Raw genomic sequence first — 21,785 nt, forward strand, 5'->3', positions numbered from 1 at the left:
AAACAGCTGACCAGTACGGAGAATAAATTACACCATTGTTAATGGTCAAATTTACCCTCGAACTTTGCCTATGGAATATAAATGACTTACGCTGTGTTTTTTTCTCAAAATTCAAATTAGAGTTAGTTTCTTGAGATAGACTTCGACAGGGATGTGGTTTTTTTTTTTTTTTTGCACAGACATAGCAAGTGCGACGAAGAATTATGAAAAAACTCCTTCTGATAGCCATCTTTTGTATGTCCTATATTATTTTTTTTTTCATAGGCATAGCAAGTATGTCCTATATCGACAATGATGCAAATGGTATCGATTCTCTTTTTTGTCTTCGTTTTTTTATTATTCATATACCGATATTTACTTTGATATTGTTAATTTGAGTTACTATTTTTTTGTGTTCATCTTTTTTTTCGGTGATCTTCAGAGTTTTTATTATTATTATTATTATTATTATTATTATTATTATTATTATTATTATTATTATTATTATTATTATTACTAAGTAAGCTACAGCCCTAGTTAGAAAAGGAGGATGTATAAACCTAAGGGCTCCAACAGTGAAAATAACACAGTGAGGAAAGGAAAAAAGGAAATAGATAAATTACAAGAGAAGTAATTAATGATTAAAGATATTTTAAGAATAGTAACACCGTTAAATAAATATTATATATATCAGCTATAAAGATAATGAAAAAAAATAAACGAAGGAGAGCCATAAGATAGAATAGTGTGCCCGATTGTACCCTCAAACAAGAGGTTCAAATTTCACTCTTCAGTGGACCAGCACCCACTCTCCTTCTCCACCCAGACTAGGACCAGGGAGCGCCAGACAATAGGTGCTTATAGTTCAATAGGTGAACCTACAGTCTCTCCCCACCACCATCCCTAGCCTATAAGGATGGTGAGGTTCCAGACACCGTTAGAAAATGTGTTGTGTAGGGCTGGAACTCCTGACTCGCAGATTGCTAATTATGGATGTTTCTACCAGGCTACCACAAAAACATGGCAATTAAACAAAGTCCTGAGATTTTCAAATAAAAGAGGCTTTTCATTTTGTTGGTAGTAGGTTGGCCAGGGCACCAGCCACATGTTGAGATACCACCGCTAGAGAGTTATGGGGTCCTTTGATTGGCCAGACAGTACTACATTGGATGCTTCTCTCTAGTTACGGTTCACTTTCCCTTTGCCTACACATACACCGAATAGTCGGGGGCCTATTCTTTACAGATTCTCCTCTGTCCTCATACCTGACAACATTGAGATTACCAAACAATTCTTCTTCACTTGGGTCAACTACTGCACTGTAATTGTCCAGTGGCTAATCTCCTCTTGGTAAGGGTAGAAGAGACTCTTTAGCTATGGTAAGCAGCTCTTCTAAGAGAAGGACACTCCAAAATCAAACCATTGTTCTCTAGTCTTATGGTAGTGCCATGGCCTCTGTACCATGGTCTTCTACTGTCTTGGGTTAGAGTTCTCTTGCTTGAGGGTACACTCGGGCACACTATTCTATCTCATTTCTTTTCCTCTTATTTTGTTAATGTTTTCATAGTTTTGTATAGGAAATACTTGTTTAAATGTTAGTGTTCTTAAAATATTTCATTTGTCCTTGTTTCCTTTACTCACTGGCCTATTTTCCCTATTTGGTCCCCTGGGCTTATAGCATCTTGCTTTTCCAACTAGGTTTGTAGCTTAGCAAGTAATAATGATAATGATAGTAATATAGGACAGACGTCCTTGGCCGTTGTTCAGCTCCAAAGGTATTTAGAAGACGGTTCACCCCAACACACTTCGATCTTATTTCTCTTCCTCTTTGTTATTTATGACGTTTTTATATTTCATTTATGAATGATCTACTGTTATGTTGTTACTGTTCATAAAATATTTTATATTGATTGTTCATTATTTCTCTTGTAGTTTGGTTTCCTTGTTTCCTTTTCTCACTGGGCTATTTCTCCTCATTTGGGCCCTTAGTCTTATAGCATCCCGCTTTTCCAACTAGAGTTGTAGCTGAGCTAATACAGATAATGATAATAATAATAATAATAATAATAACTACAACAACAACAACAACAACAACAACAACTATAATCATAATAATAATAATGATAATCATCATCATCATCATCATAAAACTGAATATGCTCGTCGTTATATAATCAATTGAATTTGGTGTTTTTTCAACTTTTTGATGGGGTAAGCGAAATTGCTTCATAATTTTCCTGACTGAAGCGTTCACGTGGAAGTGTGTAGCATTCAGAGTTAAGAACAATTTTTAATCAAATAGGAGACCACAATCGCAGCAATGTGATTACTTATATATGTTTTATTGACGTTTGACTGTAGCTGGTATTTGGCCAGCCTGGATTCCAACCCTCAAGAACAGTCTGTAGTGTCTACATTTAAGGTATAATAATAATAATAATAATAATAATAATAATAATAATAATAATAATAATAATAATAATAATAATAATAATAATCTTGTAATTAACTTTTTCTATTGTTCTTATTATCTTCTTCTCTTCATTTGAACAATCCGTCAGTAACTGGGAAAGGGACATATCAATAGGAAGGTGATGAAGACCATATCATTCACAATTTGTCTTTAATATATCACAACACATTGTAAAAGTACAGATAATATGTACAAAGTATAAAACACTATCACAATGTTAGTGCACACAAAGTAATTGTCACTTTTATACAAAATTTATAAATTACGTGGTGTTAAGTTTAACACATCCTTCGACTCAACCGGTTTCGAGCAGTGAGAAGGTTTTCTGCTCATTGTCAAGAGTGAACTGAAATGCAGGTGTTGTTTTGATGGCTTATATACGGAGTCCTGCTACGAGATTCTATCTTCACTGGTTAAGAACCGCCCTAGGGCGGAGACCGTTAATCCTATTGGGTGGTGGCCTCTGCCTCGCCGGGATGTTTGGTGGGATTACTGGCTCTGGTTCTGTCAGGAGATAATCCCTGTTTTGACCTTCAGCTATATCAGTCCTGTCATAGTTGTTATTGCCTGGACTATTGTTGATAGTGGACCTTATACATGTTGGCAATAAGGTCCCTTCTTGCGTGGTGTTGAGGTTAGGTCTTTGTTGTTGAATAAAAATAGCTTCCATTATCCGGAGACGTCTACTGTCAGGGGCATGGCCGATGATTGTTACATTTTTCACTATATGCTCCCTTGTTGTCATGAAATTATGTTTTTGGAGGCAATGCATTTTTATTGCACCCTGTTGCACGTGGCAAGATAATCTCTTAGAAAGACGCATCGTCGTCATCCCGATGTAGGTGCCAGGACATTCCTGGACGGGGCATTTATATCGGTACACTACGTTCGTCTTTTTCAAGTCATCTTGCATGGCGGGGGCAGGGTTGTTTTTCATTATCAAGTCTCGTGTTTTTGCTGATTGGTAATAAATTATGAGGTTGATTTCAGTATCCTCTGCGGTGGCAAAAACGTTGTTTTTTATTATATTTTTCATAATCTTTTCTTCTTCGTAAACTACAACGAAGAAGAAAAGATTATGAAAAATATAATAAAAAACAACGTTTTTGCCACCGCAGAGGATACTGAAATCAACCTCATAATTTATTACCAATCAGCAAAAACACGAGACTTGATAATGAAAAACAACCCTGCCCCCGCCATGCAAGATGACTTGAAAAAGACGAACGTAGTGTACCGATATAAATGCCCCGTCCAGGAATGTCCTGGCACCTACATCGGGATGACGACGATGCGTCTTTCTAAGAGATTATCTTGCCACGTGCAACAGGGTGCAATAAAAATGCATTGCCTCCAAAAACATAATTTCATGACAACAAGGGAGCATATAGTGAAAAATGTAACAATCATCGGCCATGCCCCTGACAGTAGACGTCTCCGGATAATGGAAGCTATTTTTATTCAACAACAAAGACCTAACCTCAACACCACGCAAGAAGGGACCTTATTGCCAACATGTATAAGGTCCACTATCAACAATAGTCCAGGCAATAACAACTATGACAGGACTGATATAGCTGAAGGTCAAAACAGGGATTATCTCCTGACAGAACCAGAGCCAGTAATCCCACCAAACATCCCGGCGAGGCAGAGGCCACCACCCAATAGGATTAACGGTCTCCGCCCTAGGGCGGTTCTTAACCAGTGAAGATAGAATCTCGTAGCAGGACTCCGTATATAAGCCATCAAAACAACACCTGCATTTCAGTTCACTCTTGACAATGAGCAGAAAACCTTCTCACTGCTCGAAACCGGTTGAGTCGAAGGATGTGTTAAACTTAACACCACGTAATTTATAAATTTTGTATAAAAGTGACAATTACTTTGTGTGCACTAACATTGTGATAGTGTTTTATACTTTGTACATATTATCTGTACTTTTACAATGTGTTGTGATATATTAAAGACAAATTGTGAATGATATGGTCTTCATCACCTTCCTATTGATATGTCCCTTTCCCAGTTACTGACGGATTGTTCAAATGAAGAGAAGAAGATAATAAGAACAATAGAAAAAGTTAATTACAAGATTAACGCCACTGAGGCAGCAATCACTTTTAATAAAACCTGCTTAAAAGAGGGTCTACTCCCAAAAAAAATAATAATAATCATCATCATCATCATCAACTCCAACGCCTATTGACGCAAAGAGTCTCGGTTAGATCTCTATCTTGAGCTTTTGATACAAGACTTCTCCATTCATCATCTACTTCACGTTTCATAGTCCTCAGCCATGTATGCCTGGGTCTTCCTATTCTCCTAGTGCCTTGTGGAGACCAGCTGAACATTTGGTGAACTAATCTCTCTTGGGGAGTGCGAAGAGCATGCCCAAACCATTTCCATCTACTCCTCATTATTATCTCATCCACATATGGCACTCGAGTAATCACTCTTATAGTTTCATTTCTAATCCTGTCCTGCCAATAAACTCCCAATATAATAATAATAATAATAATAACCATTGCTTTTGTTATTGTAAACCTGCCGTTAAATGTAGGTAATTAAAGATTGATTGATCCAATCGGTAATCAAAGAAAAGATCGAGAGTCAAAGTATAGATCAATGTTCCCTTATTTTTGTTTTATTGTATTATTATTATTATTATTATTATTATTATTATTATTATTATTATTATTATTATTATTATTATTATTATTATTAAATGCTAAGCTACAACCCTAGTTGGAAAAGCAAGATGCTATAAGCCCAGGGGCTCCAACAGGGAAAATAGCTCAGTGAGCAATGGAAATAGAGAAAAATATATTTTAACTATAGTAACAACATTAAAATAAATATTTGCAATAAAAACTTTAACTAAACAAGAGAAAGAGAAACTATATAGAAGTGTGCCCTAGTGTACCTTCAAGCAAGAGAACTCTAACCCAAGACAGTGGAAGACCATGGTACAAAGGATATGGCACTACCTAAGACTAGAGAACAATGGTTTGATTTTGGAGTGTCATTCTCCTAGAAGAGCTGCTTACCGTAGTTGAAGAGTCTCTTCTACCCTCACCAAGAGGAAAGTAGCCACTTAACAATTACAGTACAGTAGTTAACCCCTTGGGTGAAGAAGAATTATTTTGCAATCTCAGTGTTGTAAGGTGTATGAGGACAGAGGAGTATCTGTAAAGAATAGGCCAGACTATTCGGTGTCTGTGTAGGCCAAGGGAAAGTACCGTAACCAGAGAGAAGGGTCCTATGAAGTACTGTCTGGCCAGTCAAAGGACCCCATAACTCTCTAGCGGTAGTATCTCAACGGGCGGTTGGTGCCCAGGCGAACCTACTACATGGGCCAATGGTGAGAGAAGTTACCTAGCCCCGTCTGCACAGTGAGATGCATTCCTTGTATAGTAATAAACATATGAATGTACTTTGAGATTAATATGATAGATTTTTCTTTGGTAAGTAATTTAAAGAAATTTACGATTCCAGTATATTAGATTCTGATGGTTTTTACCAATGACCCAAAGAGTTCGTCAAATGGACTTTTTTTTTTTTTAGTCCCCCTTATCGGTGCAGTGATTCTCAGCCTTTTATGGTTCGAGGCATAAACCAATGACAAACTTTACTGGAGTCCCTGTAACCTTTATTAGAAAACTTCCTTTGCTAGTTTTTTTTTTTTTTTAATTAAATGTCCTTGTTACAAATCTTTGTCTCTAGAATGTTTGAAAATGTAAAACACTTATAATTATTAGAAAATCCCTATTTGTTTGTTTTAAATGTCTCTGCGACAAATAATTGTTCCTAGAATATTTGAAAATTGAAAACACTCATCATCCCACCGATATTACTTTAGTAATCTCGGATGTGTGGTAATGCAACATATGTACGTACAGTAATTGTAACTATTAGCTAGAGCAGTTGAATAAATTTCGTATACAAGCATACTAATGTAACAGAAATAAGGAAATAAGCCCCAATGAGCCATACATTTCTTCGATTGGTGCTTGTGACACTAACTCATGATGGTAGGTTTCATTGCTGATAACACCACCCGCATATCACCATCAAGTGATAACAGTCTATTTTTCGCTTTGAATTTTATTGTTGCCATGACAGAGATTGCGTGCTCGGACCAATACTTTGTGGAGAAAGGCAGAGGTATGTGTTTGGTGTTTTAAATCAAAATCAGGACATTTCTCCTCTAGGCCAGTAAGAGAAATAGCCAATTAGAAAGGCATAATTATGTGTTTGGTCTTTTTAGCCAAAATCGGACATTTCTTCCTTAGTGTAGTAAAAGAAATAAAACATTAAATCCGAAAGGCAGAAGTGTGAGTATGGTATTTTAAGGCAAAATTGGATAATTTTACCTTAGTCTACGAAAAATTTAAAACAGCCAATTGTACCTCTTTTTCAAATTAGACTTCGATTGTGAAATTAGCTCACGTATCTTTAAAAATTCGTTAAGGTCAATATTCGAGTATTGCAGTTCCTTAGTCCTCAATTCGGACGGTGATACCTCTAGAAAAGTACTATGTAATCGACCGCCTCTTTCAGGATTAATAAGTTATTCAGAATGAGATCTTTTAGGCTCCTGAAGTCTTTTAGGCCTCTAAAGTCATCCTACATGTTGAAAGAGACAAGGGACGTTTTACTTGTCTCTTTGAGAGAGAGAAAGCTTTCTCTTAAAGCCTGTAGCAGATGACACATATTCTTGATAAAAGACGATCCTTTTCCCCGAATTCTGAGGCACCCTCGGCTTATCGCACGTCACCATTCGGTGTCGGGGCACTCCGGTTTGGGAACCAGTGTGCGAGTTGCCAGGTTGGCCTTTTTAGGTAAAAAAGACGTCATCTTTGTCCTTTTTAGGTCAAAAACATCAAATTTGTCCTTTTCCAGACCATAAATTTTAAATTTGGCCTTTTTTTTAAATAGGTTGGCCTAGAGTTATATGAAAAAGGTTGGCCTTAAATGCTACATTTTGGCCTTTTTTCTACCAATGGGTTGGGTTGGCCTTCTAAAGCTATAGTTGATTATAAGTGGGCCTTATCTCATTTAGTAAACCTGGCAAATCTGGACTGTGAGAAAAGATGAAATCTGAATAGTTTCCATTTGTTCTCAGGAGAGATTCGAGATTTGTGACTGCTGCCGATTTTAGTGGGATGCTTTGATGTGGCTTCGGATGCAACTACAAAGAGGAAAATTGAGTTCAGTTCATTTCAGTTCAGTTCAGTTCAGTAAAGATTGTCTCGCCTTATGCAAGACACGGGCTCTTGCCTTGGCAACCCGTAAGCTAATTTAAATGAAATTTACTTTAATTAACTTTGAAAGAGGGGAAAATTGAGGTTATGTCAAGTGTGTGTGAGCAGTGAGGTTTGATGGAACAGATATCGTGTGTAGGGTAATTGATTTTTTGTAGACATGTTTGGATCGAAAGTGCTACAGCAATTACTTTGAATTGTAACAAGTTACTAGTAAATAATCGTGGGTTTGATGAAAGAAACAATAACTCTGTCAGTGATAATCGTTACATTTGTAAAGGGTTATTATTATTGTTGTTGTTATTATTATTATTATTATTATTATTATTATTATTATTAATATTGTTGTTGTTATTATTATTATCATTATTATTATTATTATTGTTAATATTATTATTGCTATTATTATTATTATTATTATTATTATCATTATTATTATTATTATTATTATTATTAATATTATTGAACACTCATTGCCTAAGTATGACAACTAAATCATCGTTCAGGGTTTTTTTTTTTTTTTTTTTTAATCGGTCATTGCCGAGGTTAATAACACCGAACGCATATTCTTCCTTCTTTTGCAGCAGATAGTAGATTTGGATGCCAGCAGTAGAGAGCAGATTATCTTTTCTATATAGGTTTGTTGTTTTCAAGTTTTCATAGCCTATATATGAAAGATTTATTTTGATATTATTATTATTCTTAAACTTCTCATGTAGTTTTTATTAATTTCCTTTCCTCACTGGGCTATTTTCCTTGTTGGAGCCCCTGGGCTTATAGAATCCTGCTTTTCCGACTATGGTTGTAGCTTAGCAATTGATAATAATAATAATAATAATAATAATAATAATAATAATAATAATAATAATAACAGAGAGAAAAAATAATAAATTTTTCCCTCACCTGTCGGGCTACGTGTACCATCTTAAATTGAGTTAGCTTTAACCTTTAGTCAGCAATTTCACCCGATTATTATTGTCATTTCTTGTGAATGGGTAATGTTAATTCGAACAGGTAGACTGTCATTCATTCTTTATGTCACATTGAGGATAGATTCCTCTTACAAATAGAAACTGAACTCATAAGTTGTTCATCACCCGAAAGGTAAACGTCTTTTTAGACTTCATTTTACCTCGTAGTTTCAAGTCTCCCTCGTACTTTTACCCCAAAGTCTTAACATAAAGTAATTTTCTTCTTCCCTGTTATTTAAATGTGAATATGATACACAAAAATTCATGTTTTCAAATCCAATTTGTTTAGCAATCGCTGCCCGATGTAATAACTTTTCCCGTGCTATTGGTAGAGTGATGTTTATAGAATCACAATACCATAAAATTTACTCCTAAAATGGGTTATAATTCTATTATTTAGGCTCCAATATACGTAAATGCCTTTTTAACCATTTCTATTACACGTTGTTAGGTGAAACATTGACATCATCCACTTTAATTGACACCGAGTCCTAATTGTGTCTGCCCGACTTGTGCAGGGTGGCATCAGCGCCCGATACCACCACTACCACCATGTCTATTGGATGCAGTGCGGTAGAAACGGCATCATTGAAAGATGAGCTGTGCTTTATGAGGTCTATCACGCAAGCCATTTGAAGATTTAGAACGACCCACTTTAAATATCACGCCCATCCCCCACGGAGAGCAAGGCGCAATCTCATCACATCACGCCCTCCCACCCTAAGGGCTTCTCCCCCTCCCCCTCCCCCTCCCTAAAGTCTGAAATTTGCGATGTTGTCGCAGTTAAGGGCTTCTCCCCCTCCCCCTCCCTAAAGTCTGAAATTTGCGATGTTGTCGCAGAGTTTCTGGTAGGGGGGAGGGGCGAGTGGGACTGCTTTGGTTGGGCGAGGTATGGGCGGGCGAGGGGGTCGGGGGTGCCTCTTCTGCAAGTTCAGCAATGATCACTTTTGGAGTTGAGAAAATTCATGTCTCGCTTGATGGCTTTTCTTCAACTGTAAGTCACGGTGATTCACTTTTCAATAGTTTTTTTTTTTCTCAAGCTTCAACTGAATTTATTTCTTTACTCAGTGGCCATAATTTTCATTTTATATATCTCGATTGTTGATCATTTTCAAGGTTATTATGATATTTGTTATTATTAGTTGTATTATTAGTAGTATTTATCATCATTATTATTATCGAAGCGAATCTGTTATCTTAATACAGTGATACTCCTCTGAATCTGTCGTGTTCAGAATTAATTCGGTTGTAATGTTGAGAACAGCATATATATATATATATATATATATATATATATATATATATATATATATATATATATATATATATATATATATATATATATATATATATTATATATGTGTGTGTGTGTGCATATATATGTGTGTGTGTATATATATATATATATATATATATATATATATATATATATATATATATATATATATATATATATATATATATATATATATAGCAGTACCAGCTGAACTCGGCTGAGTCCCTGGTCAGGCTGGAGGACCGTAGAGAGTAGAGGTCCCCTTTTTGTTTTGTTTCTTGTTGATGTCGGCTACCCCCCAAAATTGGGGGAAGTGCCTTTGGTATATGTATGTATATATATATATATATATATATATATATATATATATATATATATATATATATATATATATATATATATATATTCCCCTTTCTGAGTGTTAACACTATAACGTGGTGAAAGGGTTTGCGTATCGCAAGGGTCAGCAAAGTTGTACTAGTTAGAGTCACATATACTAGGTTGGTTTGCTGTGAGCGATCAGACTAAAATCTCCCACCATCACCCATCTGCATTGGCCAGCTTGATGATGAAAACTGGCTAAACCCTAAACAGGAATTGACAAGTATGAGGCCTTAGTCCTGCAGCGGACTAGAAACGGGTGAATTTGTTGTTTTATATATATATATATATATATATATATATATATATATATATATATATATATATATATATACATTATATATATGTGTGTGTGTATATATGTATATTTATATATATATATATATATATATATATATATATATATATATATATATATATATATATATATATGTATATTTATATATATGTGTATATATGTGTATGTATATATATATATATATATATATATATATATATATATATATATATATATATATATATATATATATATATATATATATATACATATATAATGTTGTGAGGTTCTTGACTGATATTTTTAAGTGCAGCATAAATGATAGCGTAAAATAAAGATATTTGAAGGACATTGCAAAATAAAGAAATTGAAACTTTATTCGTAAATAAAGTGTAATTCGTATGAGAGATGAAAATATAGCTCATTGGAAATAAAGGTTCTACAGTGAGCAAAGATTCATATTAATTCATGTTTATTTTCTCTCTCTGGTTTCGTAAGTATGTCAAGGTCAGCAGTGTTGGGCTCTGGGTTCAGAACGTGAGACTCTTAACAGAGGCAGGACTCCTGAACAGAGGTATTGTTAAAGGTACCCTGACACTTGCACGACTTTTTGCCACGAATTTGTCGTGGCAAGTTGTGACATTTTGTGGCACGAACTTGAAGATAAAGAAAAAAAAATTACCTCAGAATTACAGTTGACCTGTCCACATTGACACGAACTGGCACGACGAGTTCACGACGAGTTCACTCATAGTTTGCGCATAGTTTTTGCACTTCCCGCAGCGTCCCGACGATTTCACGAACAGTTCACTCATAGTTCACGACCCGGTCACGAAATTTTGTCGTGACCAAAATTTTGAACATTTCAAAATTCTCGTCACGACATGACACGATGTCACGGCGGGTTTAGGAACACTTCACGCCAGTTCACGACGAGTTCACGACATTTCACAAATTCGTGCAAGTGTCAGCCTGGCTTAAGAAAGATCAGTGTCCGTTTTTGCAAGGTCAAGTGTATATCGAAAACAATATATTTAAGAAATTTCCTATAAGATTGATAGGATGTGTAGGATGTTGAGGAGTTTTAATGTTGAAAGTAAGGGGAAGATGTGATATGATGTTGAATGTAATTGAAGAGAGCTTTTAAAAGTTTTGATGATGATAGTGAAACGTCTTGGAATATTTAGATGTGAGAGTGACTAGTTTGGTGTGAAGTTTCACGTCTTTGCCAGTTTGATAACTGTATTATTATTATTATTATCATTATTATTATTATTGTTATTATTATTATTATTATTATTATTATTATTATTATTATTAGATAAGCTACAACCCTAGTTGAAAAAGCAGGATGATATAAGCCTAAGCGCACCAACATGAATAAATAGCCCATTTGGGAATGGAAATAAGGAAATAAACTACAAGAGGAATAATGAACAATTGAAATAAAATATCTTAATCACAGTAACAACATTAAAATAAATCTTTCATAAATAATCCATAAAATGACACTTATGTCAGCCTATTCAACATGAAAAAATTTGCTGCAGGTTTTGAACTTTTGAAATTCCACAGATTAAACTGCCTGGTTAGGAAGCTCATGCACACACCTTGGTCACAGGTCGAATAAAACTTCCCGAATAGTGACTATTAGAGTTAATAGAATGATAAAAAACAGAGAAAGGATGTTAGATGTATGGGCAAAGGTATGCAGAAAAGAAAACGTATTGTTAATGTATGAATGGCACATGTTTGTAGATAAGATAGTATTTGCTGGGCATTGTGACGAGAAACTGCAAAACCTAGTGAAAGGAATTTAGATAGATTTATGCAATAGCGAATACGAACTTTTTCTGTGAGGAGTTGCATGGCTTTCAACAAAAAAAGTTATGAATGGGTCAGTAACCTTTGTGATTTTTCTTCTCTGGAGACACTCCATTTAAATAGAAATACGATAATGAATCTAAGATGTGTGCATATATGTATATATATAAATACACACATATATATATATATATATATATATATATATATATGTGTGTGTGTGTGTGTGTGTGTGTGTGTGTATGTTTACACACAAACACACGAATGTTGAATGTGAAAGAAAGATGCCGAGATGAAGAACAGCTTACGTATCATTATGTGGTGTAAGAGGAGTTAATAGGGTGAAAATGTATATATATATATATCTGTTTTCATGCGTGCATGTACGTGTGCATATACGCACATGAAATGCACACTTCTGCCTGAATGTATATATGAGTGCCTGGAGGGAACTGCGCGAGTGGACCAGGTCTAGATAACAAAGATGATGTCACGGCCGCGTGAAGCCATCAATAAAAGCTTTTTATAGAAAATCTATTTATGACGACTTGGGATCAATTTAAATCTCTTGTGTTTTAAGAACACTCTTTTCCTCTTCCCTTTGGTATGAGTTTAATAAAGGCTATGTTTGGTTTCGCCCTCGTGAAAACGTCACTTGTTATGCTAACTATGAAGGTTTATTTGCGATGAGCAGTTTATTAATTGGGGAATAGCATTTGATGTGCGCCGACTTTAGAACGCCATTGATTATTAGAGAGAGAGAGAGAGAGAGAGAGAGAGAGAGAGAGAGAGAGAGAGAGAGATTTTGGAAATAATTGTTCTCTTGTGGGTAACTTCAAATATTTACTGGTATTAGACAAGTAGTTTATGTATGCATCTTTAGACTAATTGTATTTATGTTACATTGATAAACACTGATGAAGAATATATGCAAAAACAATAAAACATTAGTTTCATCTTAGTTGGATGGACCCCTGTTATGTCTTCAAGATGGTATTTTTTTTTTTTTTTCTGTAAGAAATATTTTTTTTTTTCGATATATAAGCCGATGCTATGGTAGTCATTACTTCATTACCCCCTTTGATTGACAATTAAAATTAAAACAAAATTGAAGAAGAATAACTAGGCAATGAAGGGAGACATGTTTGACCCTTATTGATGGAACAGGTATTCGAAAGAGATACAACTCTAGGGACAGATATGGCTACACAAGTAAACAATTCAGTTAAAGATGAGAAAAAACACTATTAATTCCATTGAGGAAAGTAAATTCTCATGGAGAAGGTCTGTTCAGAATAGCACGATTCACGCAAGCCACGTGTTGGCAAGAGAGTTGTGACGGTGCCGAGAGAAAGGTTGTGAACTCAAAGGTAGTTTGAAAGCAACTGAGTTAATTTATTATGGAACACTCCTTTATATACAAAACTTCAAGGCAACAGGAAATTACATGTTCGTGAAAATGACCCTGTTACATAGGCGACACGCAGACATGTTTATTCTGGTTCATTTTAGTGCGAGGGAAGAGCGAAGACACAAGCATAATATATACAAAAGGAATTATGTACAATTGTAATTGTGTGACACACGGTTGGTACAGAGTAGTGATTTAGGCACCATTTCTTATGTAGATTCACCCTTGACTAAACGACCTAATAACTTTAAAACTGTATCAATTATTAATTAAATATTACACTGTCAGTAAGCAATGCATGAGAGAACAGAGACGGGAATGTTGAGGAAGATTATGGGAATATCATGGCTTGAAAGATTTGAAAAATGAGGAAATAAGAAGAATAGCAGACGTAGTAAAAGATTACAGAAACGATAGGAGTGTCACGACTGAGGTTATGTGGGCACATGTCAAAGAGGGATAGTGGGGAGGGAGGAGTGAGGAATCATTTCTTTTGTAGATATACCCTCGGGCGAAGAACCCAAAGACTTTAAAACTGTATCAATTATTAATTATTTGTGAATACACTATCAATAACCAAAGCTTGAGAGAACTGACACGAGAATGCTGAGGTGAAATATCGGAATAACATTGCTTGAACGATTGGAAATGAGGAAATAATATGGCAGGCGTAGTAAAGATTACAGGGGTGATAAGAGTATCACAACGTAGATGGTGTGGGCACGTGTTGAGAATGGATATTGGGGAGAGAGTGAGAAGGGCTTGGGAGGAACCTGTAAGGGGAAGAAGGAGAGGGAGGAGATAGAGAATTAGATGGTGAGGTAAGGTGAAGGATTATAATGAGAGAAGAGGTTTGTTGGAAGAGGATGCCTTTTAATGAGGCGTTGGAGAGGGCGTGTCAGGCAACCGACCCCTTAATGTTGGGATAATTGTTCAGTGGCTACTTTCCTCTTGGTAAGGGTAGAAAAGACTCTTCAGCTATGGTAAGCAGCTCTTCTAGGAGGACACTGCAAAATCAAACCATTGTTCTCTAGTCTTGGGTAGTGCCATAGCCTCTGTACCATGGTCTTCCACTGTCTTGGAATAGAGTTCTCTTACTTGAGGGTGCACTCGGGCACACTGTTCTATCTAGTTTCTTTTCCTTTTAATTTGTTAAAGTTTTTATAGTTTATTTAGGAAACATTTATTTTAATGTTATTACTTTTCTTAAAATATTTTATTTTTCCGTATTTCCTTTCCTCACTGGGCTATTTTCCCTGTTGGGACCCCCGGGCTTATAGCATCCTACTTTTCCAACTAGGGTTGTAGCTTAGAATTTAATAATAATAATAATAATAATAATAATAATAATAATAATAATAATAATAATAATGGTGGGAAAGAAGGTCAATATCCTTGTTAACAGGACAGTAGTTAAGAGGAATATTAAAAGGCCGTTTCGTTTAAGAAAAGTCTTATGTCAGAGCATGTTTTGTTAAAGAGCAGGTGTATACTTAGCTGTCACTCCTTCCCTCTGATTTTTCTAGCGGGGTGTTAATTAAACCACCACATTTTTGTGGATCCATAAGATGACGGGGTAGGAAGAACGATAGATAATGCTGGCTAGAAACACTTGATTGTTGTGTCAGGAAATTTTCCAGAATTTTTTTTTTTTTTTTTTTTTTTTTTTTTTTTTTTTTTTGATGGAGACTATAACAATTTATCGCTGACATTTAGGTGGCGTTAAATTTCACTTCTTTACAGGAGAGAAAAGGCATATGAATTGCATAACGACTTCTTTTATAGAATAGCCAATGAGAATAAGCATTAAATCCTTGGTTTGCTAAGAGTAATTCAATTAAGATCTAGTAATTAGTGATTTGTGTCACTGTATGTAACTTGACGAAGTTACTGTTCAATGAACAATTAAGATGAATTGTATTAATTTTTACTGCCAGATTACCCCTCTAAGTTATAGATCTCAGACTTTGTTGATGAGATGTGAAGGAAGAAAGAAAAGATTGGAAACGAATACAAGGTAATTGTAATATTTGTCAGTTGTTACTATCATTAAAACGACAGTTTTAAAAAAACGTAATTTTAATCGGAAATTCTTGGTAAAAAAAAATACTGTTTTCAGCCGTATTTCAGTAAAATACGGCTGTCCATAATTTAACATACTTAGTAATTATGTTTTACGGGTTGGTGACCGTAATATCACGCCTTTACGTCAATATATCCGTTTTTAAAACGGTAAATGTCTGGCAACATTTATGCCAGGTTTTTTACTGTTTTTTTATTTATTCATAATTTTAAGTGAAGGGCCATATAAATAGCAAAACACGATCTATAGTTTTGAAGACACCTAACTTTTCAATGTCATTTGATTGGTAAAGAAACGCCTTAGTTGTGGTGATGGAGGTCCCCCAATATACGAACGAAGTCCTCTTGGTTGAATTCTACACCAATGCAGGGAGTTTTGAGGTCTTTTGACTGGCCAAATGGTACTACATTGGATCCTTTTCTTTGGTTACGCTCCATTTTCTCTTTGCCTACACACACACTCACTGAATAGTCTGGCCTATTCTTTACATATTCTCCTCAGTACTCACACACCTGACAACACGGGTTACTAAACAATTCTTCTTCACCCAAGATGTTACTGCACTAATTGTTCAGTGGCCACTTTCCTCTTGGTAAAGGTAGAAGAGAGACTTTAGCTATGGTAAGCAGCTCTTCCAGGAGAAGGACACTCCAAAATTAAACCATAATTTCACTAGTCTTGGGTAGTGCCATAGCCTGTGTACCATGGTCTTCCACTGCCTTGGGTTAGAGTTCTCTTACTTGAGGGTACACTCGAGCACACTATTTTATCTTATTTCTGTTCCTCTTGTTTTGTTAAAGTGTTAATAGCTTATATAGGAGATATTTATCTTAATGTCATTACTCTTCTCAAAATATTCTAATTTCCTTTTTTCCTTTCTTCACTGGGCTATTTTCCAAGTTGGAGCCTCTGGGCTTATAGCATCCTGCTTTTCCAACTAGATTTGTAGCTTAGCAAATAATAATAATAAAAATAATAATAATAATAATAATAATAATAATAATAATAATAATAATAATAATAATTATGTCTGCCTTGGCACTTCATGGGGAGACCTGGCTTTGGAAGTAACACCTTTCTCGCCTCTTGACTAAATAATATGGGTAAACGAGAAGATTCATTCTCCAATGTCAAGTTATGGATTTCCCTGAGGTGTGTGTGTTCGTGAGTGAAGGGATGTATCATTTTTATCATGCCAAACATAATCTGAAATTTTGTTAGTTCGTATATATATATATATATATATATATATATATATATATATATATATATATATATATATGTATATATATGTATATATATATATATATATATATATATATATATGTATATATATATGTATATATATATATATATATATATATATATATATATATATACTGTATATGTGTGTCTATAACATATATATATATATATATATATATATATATATATATATATATATATATATATATATGTATATGTATGTTTATATGCTGTACATATATATATATATATATATATATATATATATATATATATATATATATATATATATGTATATATGTGTGTGTATTTATATATATATATATATATATATATATATATATATATATATATATACATTTATTTATGTGTTTATATATATATATATATATATATATATATATATATGTATATATATATATATATATATATATATATATATATATATATATATATATATACATACATACATACATACATACATAAATATATAAATATATTCTGTCTTGGTACATAATTTTCAAGTAATTGGTAACTATATTGACAATATGATAACAGATTTTACTGTTTTTTACTCAAAATATTTTCATGTATGAGGTAAATTTGCCTCTAATGATAGATGTTTAACTCTGCCTTTTTTTTTTTTCCTTTTCAGGTAGTGAAGATGAAACTACCATCCCGGGAGAATGTTCAGGTAGTGATGCTGTTTTTATTTATTTTACTTTTTTTCGTTAGATAAGTTATATTATCTGTATTTTTTTTATTGACAGGTACTCTCTCTCTCTCTCTCTCTCTCTCTCTCTCTCTCTCTCTCTCTCTCTCTCTCTCTCTCTCTCTCTCTCTAATATATATATATATATATATATATATATATATATATATATATATATATATATATATATATATATATATATTATATATATATATATATATATATATATATATATATATATATATATATATATATATATATATATATATACATATATATATATATATTAGAATGTTCAGGTAGTGATACGTTCTTATTTATTTTTTTCCTTTGATAAGTTATAATACACGTATTTTTTTATTGCATGCGCGCACACACACACTCACTCCCCCCCCCCCCCCCCTCTCTCTCTCTCTCTCTCTCTCTCTCTCTCTCTCTCTCTCTCTCTCTCTCTCTCTCTCTCTCCTTCCTTTATATTACTTTTTATTTGTTTATTATCTGTACCAACTGGATTGGCCGCATTCCTTTGAGGCCTGACCTGCCTCTACGAATATTTCCGAGCCATTTTCTTATGGCGACAAGCATCACATAACTAGAATTGATTTAAAAACGGATTAGCCTAATTGCTTGCTTGTCTGAAGGGGAGGATTCGTGACGCTATGTAGATCGTTTATAAAATCTGCTTTTGCTATGAGGTGGTCTTGATTGCCGGCCGAGTTTTTATTCGGCTTTGTGCCCTGGGTCTTCGAAATTTATATATATATATATATATATATATATATATATGCATATATATATATATATATATATATATATATATTATATATATATATTATATATATTTATGTATATATATGTTATATATATATATATCTATATATATACATATATATATATATATATATATATATATATATATATATATATATATACTGTATATATATATTTGGAAGACCCAGGCCTACATGGCTAAGGACAATGAAGCGTGAAGTAGATGACGAATGTATTGATTTAAAAGCTCTAGAGACAGACGAGTGGCGAAATCTAACCGAAGCCCTTTGTGTTAATAGGCGTAGTAGGATATATATATATATATATATATATATATATATATATATATATATATATATATATATATATATGTATATACTGTATATATATATATATATATATATATATATATATATATATATATATATATATATATATGTATATACTGTATATATATATATATATATATATATATATTTATATATATATATATATATATATATATATATATATATATATATATATATATATATATATATATATATTCACCTATAAGTGTGTTTGTGTACGTGTATGAGTGTATAATTGGCACTATACTGCCACAGGAAATACCAATGAACCGCTGTTTTTGTGCATATGCAAGTCAGAGGGAAAAAAAAAAAAAGCCAATAAAACTTTAAAATCCTTGGTTGGTAACAGTCGTCTTTATAAGTGAAGTGTCCTTTTTGTCCTGTGATCAGCGGTCATCTTACTTTTGCCTTCTGTTGAATGCTGGGAAAATATATATTGGATGGCGTACAATCTCATATCCTGTTTGTTTTCCATTCCTCAAATGGTGTACTATAGTCCATTTCTTTTAGTTAGGCAGATTTGCACCGACTCGCAGCGGTGTCCTTTTAGCTCGGGAAAGTTTCCTGATCGCTGATTGGTTAGAATTATCTTGTCCAACCAATCAGTGATCAGGAAACTTTTCCGAGCTAAAAGGGTACTGCTGCGAGAAGTTGCAAATCTGCCTCGCTAAAAAAAATTGACTATAGGTATTTGACATGGTGTTGTCTAAGTATTTATCTGGCCGTCTGGAGTAGATTTATCCCTATCATCCATCGCTTGGCAGGTAAAGAAATCTGGACTTTTTATTACCTGTATCCCATTTCTCAGCAGGTATTAAAGTCTGTAATTTTGTACCCAGTATCTTAATTTTCAGCAGGTAGACAAGTCTGGACTTTGTACCCAGTTTCCTATTTTTCAGGGGGTAAACAAGACTGTAATTTTGTACCCAGTATCTTAATTTTCAACAGATAAACAAGTCTGGACTTTTGTACCCAGTATCTCATTTTTCAGGAGGTAAAAAAAGTCTGGACTTTTATTCCCAGTATCTTATTTTTCAGCAGGTAAACAAATCTGGACTTTTTATTACCAGTATCCCATTTTTCAGCAGGTAATAAAGTCTGTAATTTTGTACCCAGTTTCTTATTTTTCAGCAGGTAGACAAGTCTGGACTTTTGTACCCAGTTTCCTATTTTTCAGGGGGTAAAAAAGTCTGGACTTTTCTTCCCAGTATCTCATTTGGCAGCAGGAAAACAGATCTGGACTTATGTAGTCAGTATCTTATTTTTCAGCAGGTAATCAGGTCTGTAATTTTGTACCCAGTATCTTATTTTTTAGCAGGTAAACAAGTCTGGACTTTTGTACCCAGTTTCCTATTTTTCAGGGGGTAAAAAAGTCTGGACTTTTTTTACCAAGTATCTTATTTTTCAACAGGTAAACAAATCTGGACTTTTGTACCCAGTGTCCCATTTTCCAGTAGGTAAACAAGCCTGGACTTTTATTCCCAGTATCCCATTTGGCAGCAGGAAAACAGATCTGGACTTATGTAGTCAGTATCATAAGTAAAACAAATATGGACTTACGTACCCAGTATACCGTTTTTCATGAGGTAAACAAGTCTAGACGTTTGTACCCAGTGTCCTATTTTCCAGTAGGTAAACCATTCTGGACTTTTCTTCCCAGTATCTCTAGTAAACTAATCTGTAATTTTTCTCTCTTAGTTCTTTGTAGCTTACTGAATTTGAATAATTCTATTTTGTCTCAAGATAGAAACTCTTCTTCTTCTTCTTCTTCTTCTTCTTCTTCTTCTTCTTCTTCTTCTTCTTCTCTCTCTCTCTCTCTCTCTCTCTCTCCTCTTTTTTTTTTTTTTTTTTTTTTTTTTTTTTTTTTTTTTTTTTTTTGAGGATTTGTTGCTAACCGAACATTGCAGTGGACTCTTTTTGATATCATCAGAGTTTATGTGACCTCTTTAGGGTTTCAGGTGTCAATCAAAGACACCGGCAATTGACCTCTTTTTAAGTATTTCAAACGGCTAAATGGGACTGAGTGATGATATCAAAATAAGCCTACTGTCATGGTATAAAGTCTACGCTCAATAGAGTTAAATTCAAGTCGGGTTACTTTGAAAATTCCATTGATCTGATCTTGATTCATCCTTATTATGGACTGGAAAACCTTAGCTCGTATTTATATGCCTTTACTTTATTATTTTGTCAGTTTCTTTTTATCTCAATATTGCAATTTTAATTGCGAGCTTGTTTATGTTTGTGATAGGGTGGCATAAGCATATCGGAAGGCCTTTGATTCTCGTATATATATTTTTTTATCATTCTGGAAAAGAAATTAATATAGTTTTATTTTTTTAGTTTGTGAGAAAAAATGAACATTTCATCAGTTTTTACGAACCTAAATGCATTTCTCATCTTGCAGGGATAAATTTGCATTTGAAATAAGCTTCTAGTTGGTATGGTTGAGTATAATGTAGCTTTAGGTTTAAGGAACTAAGGTATCCCATCTTAGCTCGGGAACTAGCCACGTCTTAGATCAAGAGAAAGTGATACAATCTCCTCTCTCTCTCCTCTCTCTCTCTCTCTCTCTCTCTCTCTCTCTCTCTCTCTCATTACAACCGTACCTGCTAACCCTGACCTGAGTCACCGCTTTCCATGTACTCGAACCGTTTTGTTGTGTTTATGCTGCTTTAAAAACATCCCATATCTGTCACAGCCTTTCACGTAAACAAGATGTTTAATATCCCTCGGGGTTACGAAAGCAGACACGCATGCAGATTCGCTTC

The 21,785-nt window shown here is 34.0% G+C and overlaps 1 protein-coding gene across 3 annotated transcripts in view; it reads left to right on the forward strand.

Annotated features, from left to right (window-relative positions):
* LOC137631224 (uncharacterized) overlaps positions 1-21,785 on the forward strand; it is a 1,049,210-nt gene that overhangs the window by 293,724 nt on the left and 733,701 nt on the right. For all 3 annotated transcript variants that reach the window (XM_068362989.1, XM_068362990.1, XM_068362991.1), the window contains exon 2: positions 17,837-17,875. In XM_068362989.1, coding sequence (XP_068219090.1) covers positions 17,837-17,875 — 39 coding nt within the window. The remainder of the gene's footprint in view (positions 1-17,836; positions 17,876-21,785) is intronic.

This window comes from Palaemon carinicauda, chromosome 39 (assembly GCF_036898095.1).
Source record: "Palaemon carinicauda isolate YSFRI2023 chromosome 39, ASM3689809v2, whole genome shotgun sequence".
Taxonomy (NCBI): Eukaryota; Metazoa; Arthropoda; class Malacostraca; order Decapoda; family Palaemonidae; genus Palaemon; species Palaemon carinicauda.